This window comes from Rhyacophila brunnea, unplaced genomic scaffold (genome assembly GCF_057557595.1).
Source record: "Rhyacophila brunnea isolate RB1 unplaced genomic scaffold, BYU_Rbru_1.0 scaffold_5, whole genome shotgun sequence".
NCBI classification, from domain to species: domain Eukaryota; kingdom Metazoa; phylum Arthropoda; class Insecta; order Trichoptera; family Rhyacophilidae; genus Rhyacophila; species Rhyacophila brunnea.
This window is the reverse complement of record NW_028233170.1, coordinates 33,973,046-33,997,311: the sequence shown is the minus strand read 5'-3', so window position 1 is coordinate 33,997,311 and position 24,266 is coordinate 33,973,046. Positions and strand designations below refer to the sequence as shown.

Sequence of the window (24,266 nt, the reverse complement as noted above, 5' to 3'; positions counted from 1 at the left end):
TATATTGACAAAGAAACAATGACATAATATCAATGTTCCCATCTCCGAAAGACCACCGACAAACTAAAATACTACGTTGTTATAACAACCACAACCAATTTTCAATTTATTTAACCACTAGATTAATCCACATTATAAGATCATAAGATAAGACAACTTCTAGATTTTAATCATAAGGAATGTGTTCTCTAGAGTCTGCCGGCTTAGATACATCGATGTCTCATAGGAAGACGCCGATTGTAACAAGAGTATCAGCTTCCTACTTAAGACTTAATTAGCAGGGGCGGATCCATCCTATTTTATCAGTGATGCACTTGTCTTTAATAGATTTATTGCACTTGTGAGACAGAGGGGATTACCTCTTAACTGTAGTTACCTACTCTGACTCTAGAACTTTAAAGGATTTCTTTCCATATCAGTCCAATTATCTAATCATTTTTTTATTCGTTGGTTATTTAGTTAAGATAACTGTAAATAAACACTAAAATTCTATACTATGACAGTATTGAAAGTGGATTCGTAACTACTCATATAGCAGTGGCGTGCGGGGACTTATTTGTAAGGATGCTGTTTGAATTATACGTATTTGCGTATCTACTTACTATTTGCTACATATTATCTATTGCGCAAGGAAATAGGAAGGTAGGTTTCGTGGAAATATTCTAATTCTCAGTAGATGGTGCGTATGTCATTTTTTGTGTATTCGTCTGTTTACGATAGCCGAAAATAAATGATAAGTAAGATCAGTGGAGGGTTTAGGAACGACTAATGTTGCCACTCTCCCTGGAACAAAAATTAAAACCATAAATCACATAATTTCTCGAAAATAATTATTATAGAGGTGACACTGGCGACACGTAACAATATTATGTAGTAGTTTATTTTTGTGTAGAGACCAATGACATTATTAATGGACGACGCACTCAATACAGTAGCTAGCAAGTAAATTCGCGCATTCGCATGTATAGGTAGACGTCACGCAATTTCCATTATGCGATATCACGCATCGGGAATTTATAGCAATATGACCTTTATTGTAATGGCGTTAGAGCAGTGTTTCTAATGTCAATGTTCATTTGAGCGAACCCGTTCGAACCGAACCATTCGGCAGACCCAACAAAAAGCATCAGGAATTTATAGCAATATCACCTTTATTGTAATGGCGTTAGAACAGATTATGCCATTCGGCAGACCCGACAATAAAGTGAGTGTCATTTTCTTTTCCAGATGATTCGTCCATATTAATGTCATTGGTAGAGACGTATTTATTTAATTGTGTTACGCGTACGTTAATGATGTTATTTGAAGGGTTTATGCTTTGCGTAATATTTTATGTGAGAAATATTTTGGTATAACCTATTAATTGTATGAGCGGATTGAACTGTGTCGAGGCCCCCTTTTAAATCTTCTATCGAATCTATTGCGTCCACAGAACAGATAATAGATAAATAGAATTCCGGTAGGCAATATTCAATACACTACATTTTGATGCAGGGTTTTGAATGTGTGAGTGTCCTACGAAAATGAAACACGCATTATGCACTTGCAAATATTGTATGTAATACACCAATATTAAATGAGAACAGTTGTCAGTATTCGACCTATAACGTATTTTTGACACGTGTTTAAATTTATCCCGGATTATTCCTTACTTGAGATCGGTTACCTGCTACTCCTTGCCCATTAGATCAATGATACTCAACCTTTTTTTTTCTTCGGGCCAAATACATATATTTGTAAAGTAACGCGGGCCGCATCACTAATGGTGTGACGAAAAAAATCATGAAACCCCCTCTTTTTTACAAACATTTTTGAGATTTTATAAATTATAAACAAAAGTAATGTGTACCCAAGCGTTTATTTCAAAATTAAAAATCATGTTCCTGATAATAAATGTGTTTCGGGCCGCACATAAAAGCTTAAAGGGCCGCATGTGGCCCGCGGGCCGCAGGTTGAGTATCGCTGCATTAGATATTTCAGTTCCCATTATTTCTGATTTCCCGGATTGTGGTATTTGCGTCACAGAAAATTGCCACTAAGTAAGATAGATACCCACCTAATGAATTTGCGGACAATTTGAAACTAATACAGAAAGAGGGCGGATGCATAAGGGCTGCACGCGATAAGGTAAGAATATACTATAAACTCTTCTTAAGTATTTTGTCATTGTTTCTGATTGTATTTATATATAATATTCATGCATCGGTTCATCAAGGCAAACCGCTTCTGTCTTCCCACGCCGCCTCGTGTTCGCAGTAATGTTTTGTTTAAAAGTTTAAACTGATGCAACACTTCGGTCGCTGCGTCCATCATTATCCCATTTGAGAGTAGTTACAAAAGAACTAAAATCATTATAATACCAGCATCATTTTTTTTATAATGCCACCAAAAAAGTGTCAAACTGCCTGATATTAGTGTCACTAATGGTATGGAAACATTTCGTAAAGATCGTATACATACAAACAGCATGCTACACTCCCAGAGTGCTACTTAGATAATCTCACTCACTTTGTTCTTCTTACAAGCAAAGTGGTGCCCTCTTTATTTACCAACAGAAGGTTTTCAGTTTAATTCGACGTATTTTTTTGGTACTTTTTACGACAATCTTGAATTATTGGTGTCGACCAAAGCATGAAAAAAAATAGCCATAAGTGCGAGTGAAAAAGCATTCGGCACGCATATAATCTCCCTACGCAATATGCGCGTTAGAGTAAAATAGAAGACATTGAAACAATCGACTTAGTGAAACTAGAAGAAAAGCCGGTAACGGGTAAATATTACTTTGACTTATATGCATATGTCCAAGCCGGGAGTAGGTAGGTACATGTTGCTATAATATATAGTTTTTCTATGCGAAATATAAAGTTACTGATGAATAGTTTTACTTAACTTAATATAAAATATGGTTAACTGTGTTAAGTATAAATTTGTTAGCCATATTGATTAGCAAGATGATGGTATACCATTTAATAGTTAAATTAATAATACGAAAATTGAGGTTATACTATGCGACTTACACAAAGAAAACGACTTCACTAGAATTTAGACCAGGGGTAGTCAACCTTTTTATACCTACCGCCCACTTTTGTAGCTCTGTTAGTAGTATAATTTTCTAACCGCCCACCGGTTCCACAGTATTGGTGATTTATAGGGAATGGGACGACTGGCCTCCGGACAATTGGATGCCGCACTGTCGTAGATACGTGTAGACGAGGTATTTTAATCAGCTTCTATATACTACTTAGTAGTTTGAATTCATTTTACTCTTAACATAATGTATTCCTTATCGCGGATTGAGAATTACCATGCCTAAGGCTTTATATTAAATAAAAAACTCTTTTTTCGTTGGAACTTAAACATATGCACGATTAAATCATTGTTTACGTCTGCATATTTAATTTCTTACCAACTATTAAATCATAATATAATCATATATAAATAATAATATTGAATATTTTTATTAAAGTGCCTATAAGTACCTAACGTCGATTTATTTTCGAATTCCGTGGCGTCCAGTTGTCCGGTGCCAAATTGTCCTAGACCCGATTTATAAAATAGGGAAGTAAATTTTAAAGTAGTTTTAAGTATTTTTTTAAAACCCCTACCGCCCACCATGAAAGCTGGAACGCCCACTAGTGAGCGGTAGGGACCGGGTTGAATACCCCTGGTTTAGACGGACAATACAAAATTCAAATCGATTAAAATTTAATACCATCTCTCTTTAGTATGATTATTATTGCTCTGAGGTCTCTACAGCTGAGTTGCGGTTTATACTTAAATCCATGGCCAGAACGGTCCAAATATAACTTCAGTTAAATGCATTCGAAACAACAAACATTATTAGATGAAAATTCACAGATGTACTAGGTATATTGAAAATGAGGTTCAATAATTCGGACGAATAACAAAAAGCGGGATCGGGCGCAGCGAGAAAAATCCTATGAACGACATAAACACTGTCGGCGATAGCGACTATAGACATTATACAAATTAGCCCTGCTGAATTCTTGCGCACGGGAAGAAAATAATATATTGTGGAATTACTATAATAAAAATATATACGAAACACTCACATAATGGCGGCTCTCGTGGTGCAGTGGGTAAGGCGCTCGCCTTCCACCCGAGAGTTCCTGGGTTCGATTCCCGGTCATGACAAAAACATTTATGTGTTTTTCTCAAAGCCTGGGTGTTTGTGATTGTTCAAAATTACTAACAACCACCTTGTACGAAAAAGCAAGGACATGGTTATTAATAATTCTATAAAAAAAAAAAAAAAATGGGTAGGTAAGTACTTATATATTTAAATACATTAGAATTTAAATTCAAATTACATCAAGTAGGTACCCTCGGCCGATCGTATTAATTGGTATATATTTACTAAAGTTATCTACATACTAGAGAATGGATAGTGAACTTTTTTATGATATGCCAAAAAACTAAAAGGTTGTTTTTTTCAAATTAAGAACATCATTTTTATTTTCCACTTTTAAACTAAGTTGAGAGCTTTTTTAGGTAGTACGTACAGGAACGCTTGCCAATTGTAGAGGTTTTACAATTTTACATGGTTCTAAAATTCGAACGCGTGCCACTAGAATTCACCCACGCACCATAGGTTCACGACCGTTGTGGTCGAGAAATATTATGCATGAAGCAAATTAACCAAGGAACAACCGGTTCGCAAAACCGACGAATAATTTGACAACATGTGCGCACCGGTTAAATGGCAACACTGTTACCAACACAATTCAAATATTGTTGACATTGTACTTAAATCATTATCATCAAAACAATACTTATTGCTAATACTGATTACCGACACATTATAGTAGAACGCCTGGCATTTCGCAAACTCGCGAGCCCGACTGTTACCGAAGCCTCAATTGGTTCCATAAAAAAATAACAAAATATATGCTTGATAATGACAACTGGATGAAGAAGGTCAAACTGATTAGTGATTGGTGTTGGTAGAGAAATAGATCGACACGGAACATAGAAATAATGGGAAGTGCGTTACCTTCTAAGCGTAGTAGTAGCAAGGTTTAATTCTCGATGGTGGAGAAATATACAAGTGTAAAAAAATAATAACGTTATTTTCTGTATGCAATAATAGAAACGTGTGTTCATGAATGGTACTATCAGGGAACTCGGAAATAATGGGAACTGAAATATCTAACGGGTGTGGAGAAGCAGGCAACCGATTTCGAGTGTGCAAGAATACGGGATAAACTTAAACACGTGTCAAGAATACGTCATACATCAAATACTGACAACTGCTCTCGGCTTATGCATTGACGCTCATTTTATATTGGTGTATTGAAGGTTGCAACACACACTATTGCACGTCTATAATGCGTTGTTCATTTTCATAGGACACACATTCAAAATCTCACGTCAAATGTGCTGTATTGGGATATAGCCTGTCGGAAATTTTATTAATCTGTCCTGTAGGTAGCTACTATTTTAAGACGTTCCAGAGGCTTTGCATTACAAATATTTTATGGTCTGACCGGCATTTAAACATAAACAAAATTCGGCTTCAAAATTTTGGTCTATGGCGAATGACTTTACATTTTATAGGTACCTATCTGTCTTATTAATCTGCCCTGTGAGACCCACTAACTGTCGATAGCACGAGTACTGAATAGATACCAACAGTTATAACATTTTTAGCGCTCAATTATGTGCGCCAAGCAACCTGTTAACCCCGCCATATTATTTGCATAAAAGGCATTTTTAATATGGCGAGAGTAGATATTAAAAATAATCATAAAATAAAATAAACCGAGATCAGTTCACAGAACGAAGGACAAGCGTATTCTCGACACGTGTTTAAGTTTATCCCGTTTCTTCCACACTCGAGATCGGTTGCCTGTTACTCCACACCCATTAGGTATTTCAGTTCCCATTATTTCTGAGTTCCCTGCTACCAACTCATTACTATATTATGTAAGTACATATTATGTAAAAAATGTTCATTGAATTACTAACATGTAGTCATAGAAAATAGATGGATGATCGTATAGATGAGGTAGATTTTTAAATTAACCCACATGATTTCTACTTAGCATTATGTATTAACAAACCAGTTAGTTAATGGAATTTTAGTTCACAAGCGACAAAACTATCTGTGTTATCTTGTAAACATCTGATGTATGAGTTCCGGCCAGTGTCTTAATGGTTGTATCGTTTTGCTTTCGTCTCTTCCTAGCGTGTAATCATTATGATTATTTATTAATAGAAGGTACTAAAGAAGCAATCTGAGAATTCCAATTATTTTGAATCGGCTCAATGGGTAAACGCATCTATTAGCGATGCGCCCTAAAAGGTAATTCATGAAATTGCTCTATACATTATATAATAAAGAAGATAACTTAGTTATTCCACTCGAATTTTAATGTCGTCATCTGATTTGGTAAGTATATAATTAAAATACATTTGATTAAAAAAATCGTAATACTTCTGTGAGTAAATTTGAAAAATTATTTTTAATAGATTGTATTGATTTGTTAAAAAATAAACTACAGTTTAGACACAACTATATAGAATGTGCATTTTTTAGAAGTCGGATTTTAATTGGCACTTCATATTTCATGACATTTTATATCATTAAGTTCTATAGGTCAAAAAACTATTTTGAAAAAAAATATAATTTGACGTAAAATGATTAATATAAATTATATTAAATTCTACGGCATATATAAGTCGATAGCTATTTCGATTGCAACACCATTATCAAGTCTACGTCTTTATTACTAATCTTGACAATGGTGTGACAGTGGAAATAGCTATCGACTTAAAAAAATCGACCTGTATAATTTAATATAATTTATATTAACATTTGTAAAATGGAATTCTACCAAATTAATGCTGTGTCAATTAATCGACGTATATTGTTTCTAATTTTAAATACATCAATAATTATTCTAGAAATATAAATGAACATATTACCTGTTTTTCGTATAAATATCGATTCGAGCTTTTAGTATTATAACTTATAACCGCATTAAAGCTCAATGGTGTATAAATATTTATAAAATACGAACACTAATAAAAATCGAGCGCACCAAAAACGCACTTTTTTTTTTTAATTTTATTTTTAAACTCAAAATAAAATATATTATTGTAATGTTCTGATATGTATTTTGATTTTTTTAGATGAAAGTGATTACTAGAATATACCTACCTATTAAATTGCAAGTTTTGCGAAAATCATTACATTCCGCCTTAATCTTTATATTCTCTTTCGAAAAATAAATTTTGAAAAAGACAGAAAAAGAATCTTCGTATTTGTACGTTAAAGATTGCATTGCAGTCAGTATCTAAGAGAGAATCAAAGCTTTTCTTAGATGCAGAATTGTGATGAAACGTCGTGATTGGTATTAATTACTAATAATTATGAACAATGACTTGCTATCAAAAAAAAAGTTTGATTTCAATAAATCGATACTCAAATGAATTAACTTCAATGAATTATTATTAATTACTTGACTTAAATTGATTGCATATTATAATTCAATACAAACTATAATTTCCCGTCTGGTAACCGTAACAGGAACTATAGATAATATACGTTATTTCTTGTCTTATTTGTAGAGCAAAGTATAAAACACAGGTGGCCGACGGATCTACATTATAATATAAATAATTAGCCAAAAATCAGATTGAATAGTAAAAAAAATGGTTAAGTCATCTTGAAATTAATTTATTTGAAATATAAAAAATGGCACACTTTTCTTATACTTACATAAAATATAAGCGTTTATCGTTATTTCGTTCGACGGTTAAAGAAAAAAAATAATCAAAGACAGGATGCCAATTAGGTGTATTTCCTTGGGTGAAATTGATCGGGAAATATAAGAACCTGTATTAAATAACTTAGTAAAACTAAATTTCAAAATAAGAAAGGCACCTCTGCAGGAAATAAATGACTATAGGTACTGTTTTAAAACGTTGTGTATTGAATTGCACAAATCGAATAGCAACTTGCCATTTTGTGAACTGAGGTGCAATCACTGTTTGACATTGACATGGTTCATAGGACAATGAAAAATGGAGTCTAATTTAAGCTACTTACTTTGTTATTGTAGCAACATCCGTTAAGAATAAAATGGTCATAATTTGATTCATTTAATGAAATAATAAGGTATATATTATTATTAAATATTGCTTGCAGATTATACTATAACAAATAAACTTAATATAGGTAGGTAATTAATCAACTAAACTGTTTTTTCAGTAACTAGACATAAATAAATCATAAGGTATGAGGAAGGTTTATTAGTATTCATATTCATACTTCCGTCTATGGACACCTGCTGTCCGAGATAGACGTAGCTGCTGACTTGCTCGAGTTGGGTGCCATTAATACACATAATCGCAGGGTTCGAAAAACAGTTCCTCATCACTTTTGTCTTTGAGACGTTTATCTTTAGGCCGGCCGTTTGACTGACATCCGCGAGTTTTTGCATTCTACCTTGGAGGTGTTTTGGGTCTTGTGAAAGTATGCACGATGAAATTGCTCGAAGAACAAAGCTGGGATGGAGTGCTTTCGATCGTCTGAATAGTATCTTCAAGAGTGACCTACCAGTGTGTCTTAAGCGTAGGGTGTTCGACCAATGTGTGCTACTGTCACGCACTGATTTTTCCGCCCCTGTGGGGGGCGCTCCCATAAGGAGTAGTGCTCCCCAGCCGCTCGGTCTGACCCTGGTAGTCAATGTGCCACCGGCGTAAGGATGACGACCCCGGCAAGGCCGAACAAAAGCATGCGATATATTTCATGTGTATAAGTCCCGCAGTTTGCTCTGACAGGTCCCACGACTTCTCAGGGTGAACTGCGGATGAATAAGTCGGTCACTGACCATGAGTATAGGTAATAGGTAATAAAGTATAGGATAAAAGTTTTGAATTAAATATGTTTAGATAAGGGGATAATTAAATTAAATAGGATGTAAAATATGATCGGAATAGTAAGTGTAAATATGAAATATAAATTGTGATGTAATAGATAAAATAATGTAACAACATGCAAGGACTAATGAGAATAATAAAAGGAGACTTATGGATGGGCGTTATAGTACATAGTAAATAAGGTAATTAAGTTGTATTGTAATAGCTCGATGTCACCACGCATCGCACGTACGCGGCGCAATGATTGTTAACATATGCTCATAGGTCCTGTTGCGAAAACTTCCATTTGCACATATGTGCAATCACAAAGTATAGCAACACGTAGGGCAACCATCGATCCGATTTCAATCACGATCCCGCGTAATCAATTTCCATACTAAAATTCGATTTGTAATAGCTACGGCTGTTCCGCGCGCGGCGTTTCCGAATCGGTATTCCGGCAGCTTTCCTGCTCTGACGTACGACGGCGTCTCTGTCGTACGTGTTTGAAACCGATTTCGCGATCCGATTTGCCACTCTGCAGAGACAGAGCCCCTCTCGCTCGCGTATATGACGGCGTCACGCTCACGCGCGACGGGAGAATCGGATCGATGATTTTGGTCGATCAAGGAGACCGCGTACTGGAATAAGGCGCGGGAAATCTTTGATCGGCGAAGTATGAGTATGTACTAAACAATTATTGCTGCCTATATGTCTGGTTGACGGAATAACATCCGTCAACTAGTCGTAAGTATGTACCGGTGGCGACACCGAGCTGTATTAGATGTTAAGGTAGGAAAGATTGCGCGACAGGCACGCAGATATATTCAATTTAAGTAACGTTCCCTCTAGATATCAATTAATATTAAACTTTCATGTTATAAATAAATTAATGACCTACCGATTTCATATTCTGAGACCAACGTCGAGGAGGTATTCAGGCCGTCGGAGTGCCTCAAAGATTGGCCCTCCAACGGTAGTTGGCCGAAGGATTGGTATGCGCTATCGTAGGCTTGGTGCCACGAATATGCCAATTTGACCACTGGCATGTGAAGCCTTACCATCCAGGCTAACTCAGGAGTGCCCTTGTTTCTGAGTGAGAGGCACCGTCACGCCGCTAGAGCCCACGGGGCCGGCCGCCTCTGTGACGGCCCTCCCTCAGCCATGAGGAGTGTCACCACACGGGGGGTGTGCTGTATCGATAGGCGATTTGACAACGAATCCACCGATACCAGGCACTCCTTCGTACGGACATTTTTCGCTTGGCTGGGCCGGAAACAAGGCGCTACTGCTTCTGAAGGTACGTACTCTCAGTACTAGGAGGTACCAGAAAAACATAAGTGACGCGAGGGCGGTTCCGCCCATCAGGAGGTACCGCCTAAGACCTATAATTTGGCGTAACCGGCTTTTACATGGATGTTGCGGATAATCGGCCACGGCACGATTTCCGCCAATCTTCATAGTGAAACCGTTACAGATTTTCGCACCCCCCGAAACGTTGGACAAGGGGATGAAATCGGTCAGATCTGTATAAAAACCCGTGATTTTAGAATCCAGCATCACACTTGCGGTCTAGCACCCGTCGCGAGCAGTCGCCTTTCCGTGCGCTCCGACTCCAGCTGAGATATCCAACCAATTCAAGACTCTCATACTACCTGCAGAACCAGCCGACACAGAAACTACCTACTTGCTACATCCTGCCAAACAGCATTTAAAAAAAAGTTACCTACTTTTTTTTTTTTTGCCGCTACCTGCCGATCCGCAAAGAAGTACCTACTTTCTGCCGCCGCCTGCCGACCATCAAAGTACTACCTACTTTTGCCACTACCAACCGACCCACCGCAAGTGACTCCGATCACCATCCGCCACGACAAGATGGAGCATATTCATATCGAAATACGCAGACTCGCCGCATTCCGGCCTACCAAATTAAGCGACCTCATGACGCTGCACTTCCTGCTCTTGACGGCATATCAAGAGCAGGCCCAAGCAGCGTTACCCGCAGACCCTCCCGCCCGCCCTCCTCCTACCTGGAGGAACAACACCAACCCGCCGAGACGACCAGCACAGCATACTTGGACAAGGACCACCCCGCACCATCACACACCAGCACATCACAACAGCGCGCCGATCAAGGAGGCACACCCAGCTACCCACTCAGGACACGATATCGACCATCTATCGGTCGTTATCAGGGGCTTCCGGATCGGCACGCACACAGAAGACATCACCAACGATCTTCTCAAGAGAGGCCTCCCAATCGTCAGCGTCAGGAGGATGACGCGGGGCAGGAGCCGGCATCCAATGCCACTTGTCCTAGTCAAACTCCTAGACAACGACAGAGGGAGGCAGATTCACTCTCTAAAACACGCCCTCCGCCGGAATATCACCATCGAAACACCGCGGAAGTTCACCACCACCAACATCTCACACCGCAACACACACCAAGTCAGCGCAACGACGTCTTCCCAGACCCAGACAGACGTTCGGCTTCACAAGGAGACCTCGACGGAAGTTGTTGCCTCCTTCACTGAGGCCGAACCAATATCCCCGGAAACACAACCGGCCACAACCACTGCACCTGAGACCCAGACTTCCGTCTCTGTCAACAACTCATATGCAGAGACAGAGTCCCCGGAAGTCGAAAGACCCGAGACCCCGTTATCTGATACCGAGGAGTATCTTGACACCCTGGACGACCACGAACAGGCTTCCGCCGGCTTTGCCGGACACGCCGACTTTGCCGGACTCGCCGACAGATTAAATGAAGCACTGCCCACTGACCCTGACTCGAAAGCCGCATTCTACAATGGTCTCATCGAGATCTGCCGGAACCATATTTCCTGCAACCCAGACCCAGACTACGTCGCCGAAAAACACCGCGAACTTGACATACTGGAACAAAGTATATCTAACGAACTCCATCCAAATAACCACGATGAATCACAGGACCCAAATAACACCCCAGACCCTGCATCGCCGATTCCCGACCAACCGAAAAAAAACAGAAAAAACAAGAAGAAAAAGACGCCAAAATCCGACAAAAACCAAGACAGCCACCAAGAGACCACTCAACGCGCCTACTTCTTAAAAAAGAAGTAAGCCCTCAAGACCACGCGCCCGAACCAGGACCAAGCCTACCCCAGCCAAACTGCCAAGAAGCAGAGCTCCGAGCGGCGATACTCGGAGCTCTTCCAGGCTAAGGCGAACACGGAAATGAAGAGAACGAGCTAGAAGCTACAAGAGGTGCACGGAGCAATCGACGGACGCCTGCGTGAAGTTTGTTTTACTTTTTAAATTCATCCAGACCAGATCACCCAGATCAACAACCCGGCCTCGCCTGGTCGCGAAGCCTCCGAGGCCGGGTCCTCCCCAAGACAATCATGCTTACTCCAGATAGGAACTAGATATAAAGGGGATAGACGTTAAAATACCGTCGAGGTGGCCCAGAAGGAAAGCATATATCCTAAGTAAGTAAGTATCCAGCATCAGTCGTTTTCTGCTCTTACTACCCCGAACCTGCGACGGTCGGCGGTATAATTTTTCTCACATTTCGCCATACAAGTCTTCGAGGGACTTGAGGGGAGGTACTCGCCGCGGTCCATAATACCTACCGGTTGATACCTACACCCCTATACCTACTGTCAATCTGACCGTTAGGCGAAGTGTCAGGCAGCGACTTAGCCATTTCATCCGCGTTATAATTTCTGTTTTATTGGACCGGGTTCCCAACCTTTTCGACACAGTGCCCCGTGCTCGCGTAATCTCGATTACCGATAAAAAAAATAAATTAGTTCTCAAATAATTAAATAATAAATGTGTTGGTTTATATAGTTAGTTATTATATAATAAATAAGACTTTTTTTTAATATTTTGTGGTTTCCGACTTTCATAATTCGAACTTTATAACTTTTGGTGGTCGCGGAACCTAATAAATTGACTTGATACAGTGAATAGTTCTTTTTATTTGACTATAATATTGTGCCTACCTGTTCTTCCGACATTCGAATGTACCTCCACTCCAGGCCCGGAGCTAGCCGAGGATTCGGAGGCCTACACTACCCGTGCTCACGTATGGCTGCGAGACGTGGACCCTCAACACGAGAGATGTCCAAAGGCTAAGAGTCGCACAGCGAGGCATGGGGAGGTGTATGTTGGGCATCGCGCGAAAGGACCGTAAGAAAAACGAATGGTTTAGGAAGCAGACAGGAGTACGCGATGTAATAGACATTGCCAAACAGCTGAAATGGAGATGGGCGGGGCACATTGCTCGCCGAAAGGACGGCCGCTGGACAAATGCCGTCATCCAGTGGTACCCACGAAACGGCCACAGGGTCGCCCTGAAAGCCGCTGGATTGACGAACTGGTAAAGTTCGGCAGAAATACGTGGCAGCGAACGACACATGACCGAGAGAGTTTGAAGAAGCTTGGGGAGGCCTTCATCCAGCAGTGAATTGACCCCGGGTGATGATGATGATATTCTTACTAGGACATAGATTATTTATTAGGATGTGAGTTTTCTCATTCCGAAATTCGGAGATAGATCGATTGAAAACGCGATAACGTTTACGATGCTATTGACAAGATTTACGGTAGGTATATTCATGACGATTCGTCCGTTTTGAAAAATACAATATATTTAATACATTATTATACTATATTGAATATAGTAGACAAGTAGGTATGTTGATTCTTGTAATTGACTTAAATTGTCTGACAAAAAATATTCTTTTTGTTGTATTTCTATACACATTCCATTTGTTTTTTTTACTTAGTCTATGCAATTCCCAATAAAACGTATTAATTTAAATCGTCAACGCTTACCTATGTATATAATTGTTTAAGTAGACACATTTAATTGACACGGACATTAAAAATGCAATTAAATTTAGTGTCATATTCATATAATAATTTTTAAGCTACAGTATAATATTAAGTATTTCGCTTTTAGATTATCTTCGCGATATGTAGATATGTATTAATACTAAATATATATTATATGTATGTTTGTATTCACAGGTAAACTCAATTCATTAAATTCAAGGCAAGGAAATGATAATAATCGTTTTTGATTTTGACATTTAAAAAGCTTTTAGGTAATTTAAATCAAATCGGAAATGTGTACAATTAAGTACAAAAAAACAATAATTGGGTGTAAATAATTGATAAATAAATATAATTATATCAAAATATCTAAGATATTACTTGAATTCTTTAGGATTAGGTACTATCTATCTACTTAAATATATTTTAATGTAAAAAAACTATATTTGTGATGATTACCTATTCATTTGTGATGAGAGAACAAGAAATTAATACAAATAATAATTATTCATTTGTGATGAGAGAACAAGAAAGTAACACAAATAATAATTATTCATTTGTGATGAGAGAACAAGAAATTAATACAAATAATAATTATTCATTTGTGATGAGAGAACAAGAAATTAATACAAATAATAATTATTCATTTGTGATGAGAGAACAAGAAATTAATACAAATAATAATTATCTCCCCTCTGCTTTCCTTATGTAAAAATAATGTACTTACCTATATAATTGCCTATAATGAAAGTATCAATATATACACAAAGATCGATATAAGTATATTTATGTTTGAGATCCCTATATATATACCTAAATCTCGATAAATAAAGCGTACGATTTGAAACTGCCGTTTTAGGCCCACGTTGACAGTGTTGCCAACAGTGGTATAATACATAAATTAGAGTAAGTACATGATTTTGTTATTCCCATCTCCATCCGCCATGTATTATACAGCCGAGGTCTGTGCACGACCGCCTTCCATGACGCTATAACCATGTCAGAATGAAAAGATTTTAGCGCCACACTTCCTTTTCCCGAAACGATGCTACACGGGACTGAAGTAGCAACCATGTACCTTAGTGCTTAAAGAATTTTAGAAAACTGAAAAAATTATCTTTGTACTATTTAATTATAATACAGCATATACAAATATGGCAATCAGTGTTACCATCTTTTTCTATGCTGATTATAGTACAAAGGCGTAAAAGTTATAGTATTTCTGATAAATGTATAGTACAGGAACATTTTTCGTCTTGAACCCTTTAAAATTATAGTATTTTGGTATATTTGGCGTAAAATTATAGTATTTTACATTTTTCGCGGAATTAAAATTATAGTATTGTACTATAATTATAGTACGGTTGGCATCACTGATGGCAATACTACGCGTGAGGAGAAAATATCATTAAATTTAAAGTTTGTTTATATGCCTATCTACTTAAAAGTCGTTACGATTTTAAAATCGTCAATGTGTTACATATAAATATTAATGGAATTACGTAACCATCGAAATCTTAAATCTGGCGGATGGCGCCCATATGATAAAATACAATTAAGCAGAAAATACATACATACTGCCTACTTATATTAAATTATTTTTTATATTTTATGTCCGAGTCATACTAGACAAAAAGTATGTTATAATAATGATATGTAATGTGAAATCGTTACGATTGACACGATGACATATTTTTCTAGATACTACTTATCTAATAACTACATTTTCGGATATTTTAATATGAAGAGGAAACATTATTGTTTGGATTCCGTGCATTTAAGATAACACAAAAAATGTTTTTATGTAAACAAAAATAACAGTAATCTGTTGTTGCATCGATAAATAAGTTTTTTTTTAGATAAAAAAATGTTTTCTCTTCATCATAGTTCCATTATCACAATGTGGTAACTACAAAATTTTAACTGATAACACGTAATAGTCAAAAACCATATTAGAAGATAAAATACTATCTACTACTATTCCACATAATTCATGAACTGTAAATGTACCATAATAATACGTTATACCAAAACGAACACTTTTATACTTAAATATTTTTAGTTGCTGAATCACCGTCGACCTTGCGATATAAAAGGTTTCAATAAAGACATACATACGAAGGCCATTATATTATAATCGAATACTATAAAAACTTTAAAATGTATCCTAACATCACGTATCCGGAGAATTAAAAAAAATAATGCATTTTATCTGGGAACTATTTAACAGCTGTTACCGATGCATTTAAATCTGTATAACAATATTGTTAACGTGTTTATTGTAATATGTAATATGTTTTGATTTACTGTATTGTAGATAGATAGTCTTAATAATCAAGTGAATGTTCTTTCACTACTTCTAAATAGTAAAGTATAAGCTTTACGTAGATAATTAGTATAATATAGGTCAGTTTATGCGTAGAGAATACGTCAATATGATCGACCTGAATAAATCTTCTGCTGGATGGAGGAGTTTCCCAGATAATTTCATCCATCCCTTTATCAGGCACCTTATTGCGCAGTAGTTAACCATTTCTTCTTCAGTCTAGCTAGATTCTAGCTTTAGGTCCTAGGACCTATGTCCTAAGTCTACTTTTCGGGTGTTTTCTACTTATTGTGTACTACTAGATTTAGCAATGTATTCTGGTCAGACTCGATTACGTCAGTAAACCTGTTCGGAAAAATGAGAAAGATATAGAAACTTAATACCAGACTGGGACGTGGTCATAAATCAAATCTGCCGGCAGTGTTGCAACTCTCTTTCGTGCAGACAGGCAGGACCATGCTTGGATAGTGATGTCACGTGGCTACCCGAAAAAAATGAAAAATCATGTGCAGATTGCGCCGATGGAACATTTTGTTATTTTACCTGCGGTTAATAAATGTCGAGTGAAATTTGTTACATAAGACAAGCAGATGTTTTTTGTGAATGATAATAAAATCACATCGACAGATTCGACGCGGTGCAGTCGAGACGAAGCCGGCTCTCACATCAAAACTCGTCTCGCCTAAAACGTGTCGAATACGTCGATGTAACGTCATAGTTATTCCCAAAACACACGTTGCCAATTGCCAAATGGAACTCCACGCTCCACGAATGCTAGCTACTGTTTCGTTTGAAAAAAACATCTGCTGTTGCAATCGACAAGTTGCATCCTTCTCGAGCTCCAAGTCGAAGACACATACAAACACCTACGAATTGGTCATTCCTATACCGGATCGCCGATCACCGCATTCAAAATATCTATAAGTTTCGAAGGCTACGCGTGACTGTCGCTAGGTACATGTGTGCGGTCTTCACAAGCAACACTGTATCTCAGTTCTCGGAAGGTTAGTTTTATTGCTGTGCGGTACACGGACCAGTTTTGATATACGACCGGGTTAAGAGGATCCTGGATTATGGATCTGGACATAACGTGTAGATGCAAAATTAAACCATTGGATAAGAGAATAACGAATAAGCCACAAACAATAAAAACTAAATGTATTGCGATCAGTAAGTAAACCACAGCCAATTTCAAAAAAATACCAACAAAAGAACACTAATATAATAAATCCGAGTATTATTTGAGTGGGGCAATTTTACCATTCCGGAAAATAAATATGGCAGGCGTACGTACGAATTAAGTATAACAAATTGTACGAAGAGTAACGGACATATTTTTTTATATTATATTCTTTATTTAGCTTCGCCATAGAAGCGCGCTATGATACATTTTTCGCCGGATATTAAATATTAAAGCCGCTATACTCGGATAGTATTGCTCGGATTGAAATCACGTCCATCCATTATTGCTAGTGAAAAAGCATATTTACCGACATCTTTTGACGTATCTACAAAATAATACAATAAAATCTAAAAGGCCACTACCGGTATATTGATCCATATTACTTCTTTCATCGCGGAAAGAAGACCATAATTATTTGAGATGGTAATTATTTAATTTTTTTTATGTCAGTAGGTTTAAAACACTTGAATTTCGTAGAATAGAGACTGACTATTATTTTTGTATATAACCAATAATGGCATTTCTGACTAATAATCCAATATCTAGGTTATAAGCACAGAACAGATAATAAATAGAATATCGATAGGCTATATTCAATACGCCGCATCTTGATGCAGGGTTTTGAATGTGTGAGTGTCCTACGAAAATAAAGCACGCATTATGCACGTGCAATAGTGTGTGTAATACACCAACATTAAATGAGCGTAAATGCATAAACCGAGAGCAGTTTTCAGTATTCGGCGTAAAACGTATTCTTGACACGTGTGTAAGTTTCTCCCGAATTCTTCCTTACTCGAGTCGGTTACCTGCTATCGCCATACCCGTTATGTATTTCAGTTCCCATTATTTCTAAGTTCCCTGGTTATAAGAATATATTTTGTACTGTACTTTGTAATATTGTACATTAATGTTTATTAATTGTAGGGGTCAGAGATCACAAATATAATGGAAAATGGGTTGCCGTCTGGGTGAGACTGTAACAATGTCTAATTCTAGAGTATAGAGAGATACGGAGTACCTACCTCCTAAAACACGTGTTAAAGAATATATTATTTTCAATAGTTACATTTGAAGCATAATATGCAATAAATAAAGTTGGTCACCTAAGGAAACGAACGGGCTTTTAAGGCCTTACCGTCGTTAACCGAAATAAGCTTGAGAGCCTTAGGCATAAAGCCCATTGACGCAGCGAGTGCGGCGCTCGCGCAAAATTTCTACAAGTGGCGCGTAAATCAACGAAAATACAACGTAATCAAATACGCCAGCGCCCACTGGATTTGACGACGCATTTTACGCGCGCGCCGCATGAATCATCGTTTTTTCGCGAATCACCGCTTCTCGGCGATACGAATGAAAGAAAATACAATGGAGTCCATTCATTGAACACAGCGAGTAAAAACACGCCGCGCGAGGCATCGTCGATCGACGGGCGGAAAGCTATTATTTAATTACAGAGAAGTCATTGTTTTATTTTATTGCGTGTTCAGTTTATCGCTGGTTGAATAATGTCATCGTAAATTTTAATTACAAGCCCGAAATAATATAATATTTTTATTGCTTTGTTATGAGAGGCGCTGTAATAATATTTATTTTGTGCTGCTTGGGCCGCTTATAACATAGGTGAAGGGTAATGCGCGGGAAGAGACGAGTGATTATGGTTATGAATAAACACTGCATACGCGGACTTCGCGCGCCCGACGCGTTCTGTGGGCACCATCGCTTAAGAGCGTACATAAGTGAAACGGCAAATAATTTTCAACACTATGTGGATGTGGAACGAAATTTTGGTCGCTTTGCCATTCGGAGAGGGATAGTCGACCTGTTCGCACGTCAATTTCTTTTGTGATGGAGTCGGATGAATATACTTATTCTTAAATCGTGTAAAGATGACTAAAAAACGTTCCGCATGTACTTGAAAAAGAAAACATGTTAATGAATATACTATTATTATTACGAATATAATAATAAACATAACATAAAAAGGATGCATGTTGAACTTTTATGACAAATTATATTTAGATCGGCTTGCGTCATTTGCACCCGCAACCCGTATCCGCGCATCGCCTAGTCACGATCTTTTTACACCATGCCTCAGCTGAGGTATAAGTCTTAAGTCAACGGTGACTGGTTTTCCCATTTCTACCTTATTAATCTGTCCTGTGGTAGAGATAGTATCATTACTTTATTAAATAATTTCCGATTTCCAAAATCTACTTATAGTAATTTTATACATGTATGCATAGCCATTTTTTAACACATTATTAATCCTCTAACTGACGCCAGTATGTCTATTACGGATATGATAGAATCAATGAGATTATAATATAACTATAACACAATGAATATAATATAACAAATAGGCTACAACTAATATCAAATAAGAAAAAAACAAATTAAAGTTATACCCGCGGCTGCCCGCGACATCTTGAAACTAGGAAGAAGATCCATTAAATCCGAGAGCAACTGCGAAAAATCACACGGTCTATGGAAGATATGAGACGGTCCACAATATGCTTTATGGTTATGGGGAAGCACATCCTGACCATATGTCGCTATAAAGACGCGAGTGGGTCTTCTTTGCGTTTTCTTACAAGTCACCGCCCACAGAATCCTTCAACAGCAGCTGTTGCCAATGAAGAAGATGCATGATGCATCGATGCACGTTGCGAGTATGTCTTTTTAGCAGGTACCTGTGTGAGCTTTGAAAAGTTTTCGCGGTATGGAAACAATAAATTAATCTTAGCCTTTACACTAGACACAATTTGCAATGTATTTGTATTTATAAGCCTCAAATTAGTGACTAATATAATCTAATAAAAGCATTTTTTTTAATTAAATTAAAATTGTTGTGCAATTACTTTCGGATTGTGGATTAAAATTATATTTTCATGAAGTATTTTTACGACCATAATGTTGAGGGAAGTGCATAACGGTGGCTTGATGGTATCCAGTACCTAAGTCTTGAAAGTCAATAACAGATGGAGAAGAAGAGCGAAAGAGCACAGAATTGAAGAATCTCCATGAAATGTATTTTTATAGATGAAAAGAATCTCATTTTAGGTTTTCTCAAAATAAAAATTAGAGCCTTGTAGTGACATGATAATATGTAGATAATATTTTTTAAGTAATAGGATATAATATACTTAATATATTTTATATACATACTTACCTAAGTTTAGTAAGCTTTCAACCATAATAATTCAATAGTACTTACCTCATATATGTTTATGCTCAAAGTATTCAATTCTATCCTGACAATGAATTAGATAAGATTCTTATTTCCATACCATCAGATGATAGTATTAATCATTAACTTAAAATCAAGTGATGTGACATGGTAGGTATTATAGCTGATAAATTAATACATAGAGTTTATTCCGTCCAAATTAATTTAAACAAACACGTGTCTAGGAAAAAAATAGTATTAATTATTAAAATTATCGGTACTATTATCTCAAATATTGTGTAAAAAGTATTTTGTATCCTATTTGTATCATTATCTTATCAAACGACCTATGAATAAGTCCCTACTAAGGTCACGATAATATGACGTTCAATTCTAGTAGGTATATTTTTATACAATATTAAATAATTTTTAAAAAAATGATTGAATTAGTAAAATATAAATCATTTATTTCTGAATTTTTATTGTTATTACTAAAATACTCAAGAGACGGGGTAATTCATTTTAGAATTTTGAATTACGTTCTTAATTATAATCACGACATGGGTTACAAAATAATCAATTAATAAATTTAGCTAAAATATTCGATTGTTTTTTTTGTAAGTGCGGAAACAATACGGTATCATACACAGTCGACCATGGCAGAATCACTAATAAGTAAAAAATACACGAAAAATAATGAATTATATCGACGATTACCCCACAATTGAATAGAATAATATATTAAAGGAGTTGGAAATAAGAAAAACCAATAGAATGATAATAAAATGTGGGAAATAATGAATTTTTTAACTTGCTGTATTGGCTGGTTACATTATGTAGATACTTACCTAGATTTAAAAAAAAACTAATAAAGTTCAATTCCAAATTCCAAAAACACATAGAATAGGTAACCAAAAAATCTAAAATACATGCAATTTAAAATGAACTTAATATGGAGTGACAGGTGTCCATTTATTTTGTGGTGTGCGCCATAGAACAGAATGACAATATGATATAAATGTAAAACACAATCGAATTGAATGTGCGTTTCGTTTAAATCAGTGATACCTACCTACACAAACTGCGACCCGACATGCTAATCACCAAATTTTTCGTTGAATACGACATAATTCTAAAGTTCTACCGTGCTACCTACTAAGTTCTATCGTGCAAATACATATATATGTACGTAATGCAGAGTGGTGAGAGATTGGAGTAGTTGATAATATGTAACTATTAAATCAAAAATAATAAAATATATGTCCCGTCTAGTATAATTATTTTTAAACAGTTTTACCCACTGCGGCCCGTGAAAAAGTATAAAATTGATAAATTGCCCCATCTTTCAAATATGTTGTACACCACTGGTTTAGATGACAAACTTTAATGAATATAATGCCGTGTCCACACTGGCAACAAGTTGCTGGCAACCTCGTTAGATTTTACGATAATTATGGTCAAGTTTTTAAAGCAATTATGATAATTATCATGAAATTTAATGAGGTTGCCAGTGTGCACACGGCATAATATCATGATTCAGATGTAACTATTGAAAATAACATTTATTCTCACATTTTTAAGTTTTCAAACTCAAGATTTAAACCGTCTTACACTCCTACTTCTTATTATATTGGTTTTCCCTGGATGCACGCATTCAAGATTAAAGGAATAAACAAGCTGAAGGTGAGGTACATGTACATACCTAATTTTTTAAATAAGTCAACACAACCCATTCAAGAAGGTGATATATTCGGTATTATAGAGTTCAACCCGTAATTAATAATAATAATAATATGTACATAAATTAATATAGTATCTAATTAAAACTCAAAGACTAGGAGATAGAAATGTTGATAAGAAGTTCTAAAAACAAATTAAACTACTTTCTTTAACAGTGGATTAAAAATTAACACAAATAGTTGCTCTCGTAAGAGTGGCATGGTTTCACATTATTTGCTATTAAAAATAATATTAATGCGCAATCGACATTTCCGTTTCGGCTTAGTTTAATAACCTCGTTTTTTAATGAAAACAGGTGTAAAATATGCCAAAAGTTTATTCAATCACGCAGAATTAACACGAAATAAAGATGATTTGCTCGGATGTGTGTCATAATTATTATATCCGAAAAACCGCAAAGCAGCTGTCAAAACCTGCAGCTAATAAACCGCAACTATCAATATTCTGACACCTCTAAGCAAACTAACCAAATTACAATAACATACTATTACGATTCGATCGAATCTATCCGATTTTTTGTACCTAATAGCATTTGCGTAGGTATATACTGTGACCATATTATCGAAACTCGATCCTGTGTATAACAATGATGTATATGCATTATATTTAAATGTTTCAAGTTATACCCACTAAATTTTATTTTTTAAATAATAATTATTCAAAAATCTTTCACACACATTGCAGAAAATATAAAGCAAAATATTACTAAACTTTGTCTTCTTCCTGACGATAAAGCCGTTTGTGGATTTTGGCATAGTCCAATATTCGCCTTCATTCACCTATGTTCAAAGATTTCTTTTTACTCCCAAGACCTTAAAATCATTATCGGCACTATCCCTCTATCTTGTACGAGGTCAACCAGCTGTTTCTTTGCTTTCTGGCTAGACAAATGTCTTTTTTGTCATACATAACTAGTCATTCGTATATTACTAAACTACTACGTATTATGAATGTATTATATACCATAATACCTATCAATTGGTTTTTTAAAGCTATTAATAATTAGGTGAATATGCCGTTTGCATTTATGGTAAAAAACATATTAACATTTGTAGACCAACCAAAAGGGCATTATGCGATCGCAAACATGCACCACACAACGCAGCGTTTGACCCCCCCCCCCCTTCCCCACTCCGCTCACTTGTCGAACCTTCCGTACAGAGGGACCATACATACATTAAAAACTCAACGCCCCGTCGTTCTTGTTGGCGCACGCTGTTAAGATACTTTAGCTAAAGACGAAAATTGTAATTGTAGCATGCAATCAAAATATTCACTATAAAAATAATACACATTTGATTGAATCACGATTTAAAAAAAGTTTTTAAAATTATTTTGATTGATGTAATTAAATTAGTTAAACTAGAGTAAAAACGTACATACAAAGCGAAATTCAATTAATAAAACTATTACAGGTAATAATCCACAAAAATTAATTGATACATTCCGAAAACTTGTGTAACCGTTTGACGTCATTTCGTAGAGTAACTATGTAGTTCAATAATATAAAATTAAATTTTGCTTGGCGAATAATGAAATATGTTGCACTTATATGCAATATTATTTACGCATGCCGTGGCACAAGCAAATGCATTATGTTGCTGATAAGGAAAGTTGCACAGTATCGGGTGACTAAAAAATGGCGCCTTGAGATTACGAATAAAGTGTGCCACTTTCTACTTATAAGGAATTTATAAAAAAAACATATTACAGACAATGTTTACATTCCGCAATAATTTATTATTAATTAATTAACATGAGCGGATTAAACAAACAGCGTGTTTTCAATTTATCAAAATGATCTTTGGATGTGGCAAGAAATAAGCGCTGTTTTTCACAACAGTCAGTCAAAAGCAATATTTCACTATTCATACAATTATTTATCTTATTAAAGTGCTATTTGTTATTAAATAAAATGTCAATTATTACGATATAAATGTTAACAAAATTAAAAAGAATTAACAATCTTATTCACTTATTAAAAGAACACATAACAAACTGAGGAAATAATATAAGCTTTATTAGAGTAAAATAAGAAAATGGACCAGTAGTGTACATAACAAATTTGTAGATATTGTATTTCAATGTGTGTTTAAAACCAGAGCATATACCTACCTATATATAAATTCTGTCATGCTCCA

General features: G+C 36.1%; 2 protein-coding genes across 2 annotated transcripts in view; one reads left to right on the top strand and one right to left on the bottom strand.

Annotated features, from left to right (window-relative positions):
* LOC147066343 (uncharacterized) overlaps nt 1–11,988 on the top strand; it is a 112,657-nt gene extending 100,669 nt beyond the window's left edge. Inside the window, exon 4 of the mRNA XM_085955665.1 lies at nt 10,364–11,988. Coding sequence (XP_085811791.1) covers nt 10,762–11,988 — 1,227 coding nt within the window. The 5' untranslated portion in view covers nt 10,364–10,761. The remainder of the gene's footprint in view (nt 1–10,363) is intronic.
* The window catches only part of rau (RA domain-containing protein rau), a 200,654-nt gene that overhangs the window by 72,106 nt on the left and 104,282 nt on the right, over nt 1–24,266 (bottom strand). The window lies entirely within an intron of this gene.